The 11,807-nt window shown below is 37.0% G+C and overlaps 1 protein-coding gene across 1 annotated transcript in view; it reads left to right on the top strand.

Annotated features, from left to right (window-relative positions):
• The first annotated feature begins 3,569 nt into the window (after positions 1-3,569).
• LOC140924381 (tyrosine-protein phosphatase non-receptor type 21-like) overlaps positions 3,570-11,807 on the top strand; it is a 45,682-nt gene continuing 37,444 nt past the window's right edge. Inside the window, exons 1-4 of the mRNA XM_073374414.1 lie at positions 3,570-3,850; positions 8,717-8,904; positions 10,035-10,132; positions 10,377-10,444. Of these exons, the coding sequence (XP_073230515.1) occupies positions 3,686-3,850; positions 8,717-8,904; positions 10,035-10,132; positions 10,377-10,444 (519 nt within the window). The 5' untranslated portion in view covers positions 3,570-3,685. The remainder of the gene's footprint in view (positions 3,851-8,716; positions 8,905-10,034; positions 10,133-10,376; positions 10,445-11,807) is intronic.

Genomic DNA, 11,807 nt, shown 5'->3' with positions numbered 1-11,807 from the left:
GGCAAACAAGGACAGGGAGTGTCCGTGTGCGATACAAGCAGCACAGGTGGTGTAACAAATGCTATCATCTTAGAAATTTTCGTTTTCAAATTTGCTCAACTAGGAAACTGTGCTCTGGGGTCAACTCCCTGTGATGGCCCATACGGGGAGTTCCCCCCCCCCCCCCCCAACGAAAGAGGTACCTTTTTCAGGCATTGGGTATATAAAGTGTAGAGACTTCTTGTGTTGAATTTGAAAGGGTAAGGAAATTTGTAATTTACGCATTTAAAAGGGCCTTTCACTAATCAAAAATAATTCGAGCCGACGCACCTTATGGTTGAACAGTGGAACCTCATGAATATAACGTAGTCCTCGCTCTAACCGGAACGATTTTCTTTACCCCAGTAATAATAAAATCATAATGGAAAAGGAAATGAACACATTTTGCCAGTCCCGTGACCCTTCGTTATATTGAGGTTCCATTGTAATAATAAAACACAGTATCGAAAAGAACATCGATATAACGAAATCTCGTTATAGCGAACAAATTTTGCCTTCTTTATGAGATCGAATTTCCTTTCACTGCTTATTTACTGAGGTGTTCAATGTTGGGAATTAGACTTCTTGTACAGTCTTTTTTTAATTACTATTTCTCTTAATTCCTGTAAAACGAGTTTATATATGTACGTGAACAAAGGACAGGGTGAAAAACCTATGGCTCATTCGATTCTCTCTTTCCCATAGTTTCAATAAATTAAAAATTATAATGTTGAATAACTGATCTGCAAAAAGTAAAATATTTATGGCCAAAAGTGTTATAGTGTCAGTTTTTGTTTGTTTTGATAGTGACATTCGCTACTCAGCTTAAAGGGCGTAGGAAACAAATTAAACCCACAGCGGGCATCCTTTGGACAATGCCTTTTAAGGCACACCTGCTGAGGATTATTCATTCTTTTACTCTTTTAAAATTCTTTTCAGCTGTGCTTTCTTATTTCACACCATAAACTATCTCAGTTTTGCTGCTATATTTCCACACGTGCTAACAGTCAGTGTTTTTAGTTTTGATGTTAAAAATTTCCCCTTGTTTCAAATTGTTCTCCGTAGGACTGCATAACTTGCATAACTTGCTACGAAGAATGATCAACAGGAAATCACTACAGCAGTGAAAGAATAATTTTCCTATAACTTACCCCGCAGACGGAGTGGACTAGAGCAACTTCTGTTTAGTGAACTGTAGGACATTCACTAGGATTAGTATTGGCTCTTAGTAATTCGAAGGCTGGAATCGACAAAAACGCCTTTGTCTGTTTCGTTAGTTCCGCTGTTTAACTGCTACACGTATTATGGAGAACCTTTTCCTGTTTTCATGGGTAGAGTAAATAATATAAACTGGTCATGTCATCTGAAATTTTCTATATGACGTCAGTTCCTTTCTATTGTTGTAATTGATACAGATTTTTATGGCCATCTCTGCCCGACATTCTACCCTTCCTGACTCATCCAGTTCGCATAACGCGCACGTCGGTAGCAGAGGATGATGCAAGGGAAAATAGAGTCTCTCTTCCTCGCTTTCCTCCTCCCCATCACACCCTGCGACCCCTGCGTGCTACTAGGGAGAGCCGGTTCAATGAGAATAACTGGGTAAGAGTCAGCCACCTATTGTCTTAATTAGTTCAACCAATGAGGACTAATTCCGCTGCTGTTCACCCTCAATACCTTGGCAGAAGTCAAACCGTCGGATTTTCCATAATCGGCTCCTGACAGCATAAAGAAAAATTCAAGACCTCTTTTTCTCACAATTATATTTGTATAAGAGATGACATTTTTTGTCAACCGGCCCATTTTTCAGATCTACATAACACTGAAAAAAGGGCAGAGGTGGGGATAGAAGGACACTGTGTCGGTATGAATTGCGAAACTAAAATGTTTTGTTTAATGTAGAAGTGGAATAAGTTACTCTACCTAGTTAACAGGCATTTAACTTAACTACTCGTAAACAAATACCCACCAATGTTCACCAGGTGTTCCACCAGGTGAGTTACATCCATTTCACTGTTCAGAATCAACTTTCACGCCTGTACTTCATTTTCATTTAGTCATGCAGATAGCTCACTTATACCAAGTTATAATTACTTGAATATTCTGGACCCTTTGAACAGCTTTTCCTCAATCAGACCGCTGTTTTTCTTGTTGCTCAGTAACGGGTGGCGGGTAACGAAGTCTCTTGCAAAATTTTTTTCCCCGACCCATAGCTAAAACAAGCCAAATTCTCGCTCATACGGTTTGCCCTTCCGGTCTGTTCTGTGTTGTCGTAGCTTAAGCTACTGCTTCCTGTTCTCTTGGACTACTAGATCCAGTACTGTTCCGGCTTACTCATTAAGATTACGAGCAGGAAGCTGTTACATACAGTTTTTTTTTAGCACGGCATTTCCATTAACTTCTGTCCTCTTTGTTACTCTTGCTTTATCGATAGTCGCATTTCCTTTCTTGAAGTCTCATTTCAATAAAGACTATTTCCGTGTCTTAACATGCATACATTACTTCACATCTATCTTAAAGGGCACTGAAATTATTCAGTACCATAATTATCTTTCATACACATCAGTTGAAAGGGACGGCGTAAAATAACCCGTGGCTCCGGCATTATTCGGAAAGGGTAGTTGGGCCGGGCCAGTGTCATGGTCCATCTGTTATCATTGGTTTGGGTGGGCTAGGTACAGGTGAGATCAAACATGGTCTAAAATGGTTACATAGTGCACCTTCACATGCTGACGGCTGATCTCACTCCAGTGGCTGCGAAAGAGGGAAAACCCATGCCTCGTCTGATAGTCAGCAACAAATCAAGCACGAAATTCACGTAATCTTCGATATAGTCAGCTCGGCCTATTCCTTTGACTCAGAGCGCACTAAAGTAAGGAGGAGAGAGCGTTGCACAAATTAAAGGATGAGACTCTAAGCCAGAGATTTTCTCATTTTCAGTGCTTTAGCTATAAAAATAGAAGTTGTTCTTGCATTCACCTGTAACAGGTGAAATAAGAAGTAAAGAGGTCTAATCTTTGTATCATCTGACAAAGGTTACAGATTTCACATAGAGACACATCATAAATCAGTAGATTGTGCCGGGATTTTCAGTTTTTTTCTCTTTAACCAGAATCTTTTCACCTAATTATGGCAAGTACCCTCTAAAGTGTCAACTATTGCACCTGAGATTGACACCTTTTCAAAATTTAGTATATCCCACCCAAGCCTAGTCTCCCTCCCAGCCGTTTTTTTGGATGTTGCGTGACATCCAATCAAGTAGGCCTCTGAGTGCCTTTATGTAGGTTTATATTTTGGCTGGGTCTTGTTGTTGTTCTTTTTTCCTCTTCTACTCTTTAAAATCAAAACCACTAACCACACTTAAAATGTAACAGGCAAGTTGTAACGAAAGGTCCCAAGATAGAGCATAGTGAAAACCCGGAGTGAAAAAAGTGGAGATACGTGACTTCCCAAGGACTTCCTACACGCCCAAATACACGCCCAAGCTCGGAACCGGAAATAGATAATGTGACACCAGTAGCTAGCTACCAGACTTTTCTCGGTCTGAACAGCACAGCGTAAAGCGATATAAGTCAAAGCACCGAGAGCTTCAAGTTCGGAATATTTTGTATCGTTGTTATGAAAAATACGTAAAGTAGTCTCCCTTTGTTGATGTTTGGAGACAGATATGCCTTTTGGCATATGTACGAAACCTTCAAAAGATGAGTTAGCAAAGGAAATATCCGTGCGTGTTGAAATACCGAACCAGTCTTATATAGAAGTTGCGTTAAACAAAGATGCGCTCGGTCTGGAATGTTTGGAAAACGTCGCTAAACACCTTGGCCTTCCGCAGGTAAGAATTTAACTAAAAAAACGTTCGATGAATGAACTTGTTACTTTTAAGAGTGACTAAACAGTATTTAAGAGAAATAGCAAAATTTTTCTTGTGTAGTGGAAAACAAAGAGAATCACAGTTGGAAAGGGCTGTTATGGTTTCGATGCTGGGAGGGCTTTCAACTCGATTTCGCGATCGTGCTCTAGCTCATAGTGGATTTAGAACTACATACCGAAAGTCGGGGTTTGATTAGTTACATTTGCGGTAATTTCAAATTATTTGAAGGGTCATCCATCCTTAATTACAAGGACTTGTAACATATTGTGTTATGTGCAGTAGTCCACTAAACTTGATGAAAAATTTGCTGAGATGAGAAACATGCCGTCCGAGTTTTATATTAATCGGCTTTTTTCGTGGCGATGCGATAGATCATCAGTGAATGTTTCCACGCTTGTCGTGCATCTTCGCATAGTTTACTATTATCTGCGGTGACTATTGTACTTAAACATCATTTGTATTCGTATTTGTGTTATATATACACAAACTTCGGATTAATGCAAACTCAGGTGAATGCAAGGATAGTTCGCTGAAGATGATTGAGTACTTAAGTATTGGTCAAGTTCTCATCAATAACATTTTATAGTTAACTTAAGCTATTTATGGCCAAATGAAGAAAGAATGTGGCCAATATACCCCCACAGTTGAATAATTTAAATTTAAAAAAGCAGCTAACAGGGGACAAAAACACGGAAAGCGAAAGAAGTTCATTGCTCATCAGTGAACACGATGCCTTTGGGAACCTGTGGTCCCAGATTAAATAAATACTTAACTTGTCAATTAAGCTTAATTAAATTAGCACTTAGAGACTCACGGTTTTTTCCCAACTACTGTCATGATCCAGTTCATGACAATCCATTGACACTGCTGGAAAAAATGTATAATTTGCATTAGAAATCTTCTTAAAGACAGGGGTTGAGAAATGGGCAAAGATTTGCTCTGCCAAATTGCATAATTCTAGGGCCATTTTTGAGAATTCCATGACTTTGTTCAACTCCACAGGGCTCGACGTTGCGACCCGTGGGGTCGCCAATGCGACCAGCTTTTACTCAGTGGCGACTAAATTTTCACGCCTGGTCGCCAACCTGGCCCCCAAGATAGGTGACTTTCTTCTTTGGGTAAACGTACACTAATGATAATTTGTTATCCTTTACACAACTAACGGATAGCTAACGGTTTTTCTAACGCTCTAACGTTTTGCCCAAACGCTCTAACGGTTTGTCTAAATGTTTTAACGATTTGTCTAAAGGCTTTAACGATTTCTTCCAACACTCTAATCTACGTTTACTTGAAAGAGGATTGTGAAATGAATGAATTCGACGGAAGACTTTAATCGACTTTCGGACAAATCGATCGCAATTCTCAACAGATCGTCCCGTGTTTCTCCGGGAATGACTTTAAGCGCATCGATATTTAAAACAATTTCTTTATGTCGAACATGTATCTCGATTGCGGACTCGATAACAGATTAGTCTGATAAAAGCTCAAGCTAATCGAAGCTAATCGAGAACGAACGGCGCTTACTTCTCGAGCTTCGCAATTCTTGTAAACAACTTTACGCAAATTTCTGTTAAGCGTGACGACGCAAATAAAAGCTCTGACTTCTTCTTTTCTTCTCTGACTTCTAATTAAGTAAAGTTGAAGTCATGCTGTTTGTCTAACAGACTTCTCGCGAAATCAACTTCTTTGCCCGAAAACATTAGCAACGTTTCCTCTTTCTGGTCTTTCTGGAGACTTTCGATCATGTGTTAGGCAACCGCGTAATAGATGAAGTTTCACCGATGTTCAGTTCTGAACATGCAAATACATGGGACGCAAAACAAATTTTGTAGATTTTGTTCTTTCATAACCCAAATAAGTTTTTTTGTGATTCCTAAATTTTGTTTTTTTAATGTGTATTCCATTTCCTGAACCTTAAGGTTGAATACCTGTTTGAGGAGATTTACGCTTGAGTGCGGATTCATTTTACAGAACACCGGCTGGTAATCGAGCGTCAGTGAAAACCATTCGAAAGAAAGTTCAGAGGAAGTCTAAACCATTCATTTTCTGTTAAGGCTAAGTTAAAGATGTTAAGTTTATTTTATCCCATTAGTTCTTAAATACAATTTTTGGTGACTAGAATACTTGTTCTGGCGACCAAAAATGAAAACTTGGGGGCCAGTTGGCCCCAAGATTTTTTTCTGAAAGTCGAGCACTGCTCCATAAAGAGTGTAAACAAAACTATGATACTAAATTGGAGGAACATGATTTGATATTCTGCATTATCTCAGTCTCCACAGAACAGAGTGAAACTTACATGTGTTCTTTGAAAGGGTTTTTAACCTAGCTAGTTTATCAAAGTAGGTACAGTCCTTTAAATACAGCCTGTGTGAAAGTGTTTAATGTAGATACAGTAACTTATAACTAAGAGCACCCAAAGACTGTTTTCCGTAAAATACCTGTTTGGAGAAGCAAATATTGCCAAGCATTTTCTATTAATTGAGGACTGCTAAAAATTTCCAGATGACCGTTCTATTCCCTAAGATTTTCGGAAGTTTAATTTTCACATTTCACTCCCCAGGTTAGGCTGCTTTTTGTAGAGAAAAGGAAGTGTAAAATTTTGAGATCCAAAAATGTGATGGAGAGAAGAATCAGAAAAGTTCTCACTTTCGTGACACATTAAATTGCATCTAAAACTAATACTGAAACCCTTGTAACTTTGAAAAGACTCAAGTTTCCCTATGATGACTGAACAGATACAAATTTTATAACGCCACTTAGAATGCATTTCCAGAGATCTAAAAGTACTCTTTAATTTATGCAGGTAGGAGGAAATGGTTGTTTGGTGCCCCTGTTATAACCCAGTGAATAGCCATCAACAAAGCAATAAATCAATAAAGTGTTCCAAGTGGAATAAGTGTACATCCCTTGCACAATAATTATTGTTAATTATGATATTTTAAAAATTAACAATTATACATGTATAAATTTGGGGACAGCAGAGTTTACAAATTACTCTGTGAAATCAGTTTGATGTCCCCTCCTTTACATATGTTTCCTGCATAAGATGGGTTTCTACATGCAAGTTTATTGAGAAAGTTGAAATGAGAGGGATGAAAGGGCAGGGAAGAAAAGGAAATGCTAATTGCTTACACTCCCCATGATTCTGAATCAAGTTATCAGGGTACATTCAGTGAAATTTAGATCAAGCGAAAGGAAATTTAGTTTGATTTAGGGAAATTCGAGTTACATACATAGTTACTTACATACAAACTTTATTCAATCATCAAAGTCTCTTTGCATGCCTAAGGGGGCCCACTTTACCTATAAATTAGTTATTACCCCCCCACAATACAATATTAAGATTTATCACTATAGCTGAACTAATCATTTCAAAATTTGTCAGTATATTTTAATGTTATTAAAAGGAGTTAATAAAAGATATTGGCTTCTAAGAATCCAGTTCAATCCAAATCTAAATTAATGGTCAAACATCTAAGAAAACGGTTTCTAAATAATTTTCTTACAAATTATGCTTCACAGCTACTTTTATACTGACTAAGGTCATGCATGAGTAGCATCCATTACATGTTTCCCCTTGAATTAACCCCTCCAAGGTTTTTTTTCTTTATACTTTCGTTCAATCTCTTTAGGGATGTCTCATTTCTATCGCTCATACTCAACTTCGACCATAAGTAGCGTCTGAAAAACATAAGTGAGTGTTTTCTGCATGCAACAGTTCAAATTATCCAGGAAAAAAAAAGTGAAACTGAAAAGTGGATGAAATTCAAGGGAATTAGGACTTAGTTCGAGTTAGTGGCGAGTTTAAGTTATCCGAGTTTGCGTTACTAGGGTTGTACTGTAAAAAAAACAAGTGTATATAATTTGTGCACTTGTGTATTATTTTCACAAAGGTAAAGTGGAAGAAGTAATAAAAACACTGATGATGAGTAAAGAAATTAATAAACTTCTAATACCTTACTCCTAACCAATTGGCTGCTAGGGCTGCAAAGGCTTTCGTGTCAGCAAACAATGAACAATTTACACAAGCGGGACTAAATTCAATTTCAATGTGTTTCAACAACAAAAAAACATAGAAAAGCGATTACAATGAAAGTAAAACCGGGAAAGAAATAGAGAATTAAAAAAAAGATACCTAACGTAACCAAAGGGGAAAAATTCCTACTAAAATTTAACTGCAATACTTACAGTGATACACTGTAAATGTATGTTATCAGGGACAGTCGGTGTATAACAGCAGCTAATATTAATCCTTTGCTTTTCTGCTGCTCAAAGTATCCTTAAGTTTTAAACTGTTGTTCTTGCCAATAATGACTAGTGTTGATGATGAATTTCACGGCTAACTCTCAATTAGCTGCTCTCGTTTCTTATCTTGTTAGGTAATGTGTTGTTTTTTTGTTGTGCTAGCCACAAGCTGCATGACGACGAGTGAAATTTTGCTGTGGTTTTCTAAGGTCTTCTCGGTATTTTTCTTGGCCTTATCCTCATCAATTAATTTTTCCAGCAAAACAAAAACACACATGTACTACTGACGGGTCCTACGTCACAACCAAATTTTCTCGCATCAATACATTTATGTAGGTTTCTAATGTCTATAGCAATGGGGTTCTGTCAAGCACATGAAGCATGCTTGGAAGCTCCGCTTTTAAAGGTAATTACCAAAATTGGCAATTTTGGTAATTAATTACTGTTTATACGGTTATTTAATGTAATAATCAATATTACATGTTGTGTTGTTTACATTTGGGTATAAGTAATGCTGTACACATGTAGCTCTCAAATAACTAGCATTTTTAAAAACATCATGCACTTTCATTCAATACGCAGATTGAACACTATGGTTTGTCTTACAAAACCAAGCAAGGACATGAATGGTGGTTAGTTCTGGAAAAACCCATCAGGAAGCAGCTGGAAAGGAATGCAGCCAGTGGACTATATAATTCTGAACTTAAATTTAAAGTCCACTTTTTTGTGGCTGACTCCTCTTGGATAAGACTTCAGGTCAATTCTACCAGGTAAACTTACACTTTCTAAAAATTAATTGTGAAGGGCATGGTGCAAAACAGGCATAAGTAATAATTAAGCTGACAATAGACCATTTTGCACCAAGAGGTCATGTGACATCATTTTTATGAAAATGAAAGTTATATGATTTTGCCTACTAAAAACGATTAGTGGATCATATCCTAAACAAAATAATAGTGATTTGGTTTTTCAAACCAGCACCATTTTCTTAAAAAAATGAGTAAGTTTGTAGCTGGTCACATGACCAAAATGTGATTTTTAAAATGATGAATTACCTCTTTGAACACCAATTTTGCACTTAAACTTCAAGGAAAAATTAATGTTGAAAAGATGACGTGGTAACGTTTACAGAACATCTGAGCATAACTATCAAACGTTTAACGAGATGTAAGCAAAAAGTAGATTTGGCTGCCATGTTGGAGGGCAAAAGTATGCCCTCCACATGGTGGCCATTTCAAATAATACTTCTTTGTTGAAAAATCAAAGTGCCATAAAATATCTCCCTTAAATAATGTTTCCTCTTAAATTTCGGATGTACTGGTAAGAACATTACCTCAGAGTCATTCTGCCATTTTCTTTTGGTGGGTTAATTAGAAGAAAAATCTTTGGCTTTTTATACATCTATCTGCATGCTCATGGTAATTCAATTATCTTGAATAGATCTTTTCCTGGTAAGGTCAAAATAAAATTCAGGTTAATTAACAAATCAACAACAATTTTCCAATGATCTCAGTAACTCTTATTGACCATAGAATTGATATCAAAACGTTCCAAACTTTGGTTTCACTGCAAACTTTTAAACATTTGGACATCTTTCTATGCTCGATAAGAGTACAGACTGGGAAATTGATGTAGATTTGCTTTTTACAATAACATTGACAGTTTTGAAGTCCATATCAGTTGAAGTTTCTTGGAAAATTGTGCACGTGAGAGAAAAACAAATTGCATCACCATCACATCAGTTCCATGGTGTGTACTCTTATCAAACATAACTCTCTTCACCAATTGATCAACATGTGAGAAATTGCTCAGTTATGGTAAAAACACAGTTTCAACCTAGTTTATTGTCATTTTTCCTTATTCACTGAATTTCCTATTTTAATTGCTCGGCTTTTTTCAGGAGGCTTTACTACTTGCAACTGAAGAGTCAAATTCTTGAAGGCAGCCTCTCATGTGGAAAGGACACTGCTGTTTTACTTGCATCATACTCTGCTCAAGGTGAGGGATATCTCTCAGATCTTTGGTGACTGAGTAGTTGTACATGTATTTACATGCATGTACATCAATCCCATGTACCACAGTTTCAACCTACCTTGCACCCTTATTCATTTACACCAAAGAATCCTAACTTTTTCCCATTATTCAAAAATATGTTTATAAAATTAATTATAAACAGGTAAGCCCAGACAAAAATTGTTTTTTATATTTCTCACCTTTAAAACATCAATATTATTGTGTTTAGTGGAGCTTGGTGACTATGAAGCTGAGAAATTCAGTAGCTACATTGAAGATCAGAGCCTTTTCCCTTGGGTAAGTTTTCAATTGCAGTAATTTAGTTTCATTGATAGTAACATACACTGTAATAGGTTGAGTTTGATCGTCCGGGTGAACGTAGTCCTGAATAGGACTGTTGTTGTTGACAGTGACTGACATTTCGACAACCTGTGCAGTAGTCATCTTCAAAGTCAAAGTGACTTGTATCACATCAGTTGATGGTATTATACTCTGGTTATTGATCTGATTGTTCAATTGTGTTGTGATGTTATCGGTCGTCTGTCAGTTAAGCTGTGATGTTATTGGCTATGAAGACTCGTAATCAGTAATTGGTGCGTTTCGATCCGTATTTTGTCACAGTTAAACAGTCGTCTATTGTTAGTCACATTGTCAGTTCTCTAGTCATTCTCTCGTAGTTTACTTGATCTTGTCAATAAGTCATTTGTACGGCGCTGGTAACTGTTGGCTACGATTCAGTGGCGTTTGTTTTAAGTTAGATGACTACCGCACAGGTTGTCGAAACGACTCAGTCACTGTCAACAACAACAGTCCTATTCAGGACTATGTTCACCTGGACAAGCAAACTCAACCTACATTTGAAATGACTCCTGGGTTCAAACCTTTCACAGTTATACACTGTAATGTTATTTACTACATGTATGTAATAAGATGAAAAGAGAATAAAAGCGTTACATGTAAAAATCATTTGCACTGATCTGCCTCTCTCTTATGTCATTTCTTGGCTTTCTTAATTGCCTTCACATAAATCAAACTCTATCAAACAAACTTCTTTCCATCAAGCTACCTCTTTGTAATATTAATAATTTTATAGAATAGTAGCTGAGAAGGCTGTCAAATATGCAAGGGAAAAATATTATTTGCATTAGCCTGCATAGCTGGGGGAATTGTTATGGTGTGCGTGTGACATTTTTGGCAGTGCATGAAACCGCCCTGGCATGATTGAGAAAATTTTATCTGCCAGATAACATAACTTTTTTTAATGTCACTCACTTTTTAATAAGCACTCTGTTGTAAACAATAGCTCTAACAGCCAATCAGAGTTAGGGTGTAATGCAAAAACCCACGTTAATAAATTACCAGCATGCAGGGGTTGTGTGTAAAAACAAAAAAAATAATTGTTTTGGCACAGAAGCAACCAAAACATGGATGATTGTCAAGTAAAGTTGCATTTAACAATTTAGTGTAAATTTTAATATGCATGTAATCTACAGTTTTGTAAAGTCAAATTTGGGGATTTGCTTAATAGTAGTACACATTGTATGTTTCAACAGAAAACCTGTTTCCACATACAGTAAAGAAATTGTGGTGGATTTGTAGTCATTGAAACCTTGCAATTTAGCAACTCATGTCTATTTATTCATTCATAATACTTTTCAGA

This window comes from Porites lutea, chromosome 14, assembly GCF_958299795.1.
Source record: "Porites lutea chromosome 14, jaPorLute2.1, whole genome shotgun sequence".
In the NCBI taxonomy this organism is placed as follows: Eukaryota; Metazoa; Cnidaria; class Anthozoa; order Scleractinia; family Poritidae; genus Porites; species Porites lutea.
This window is presented reverse-complemented; position numbering and strand designations above follow the sequence as displayed.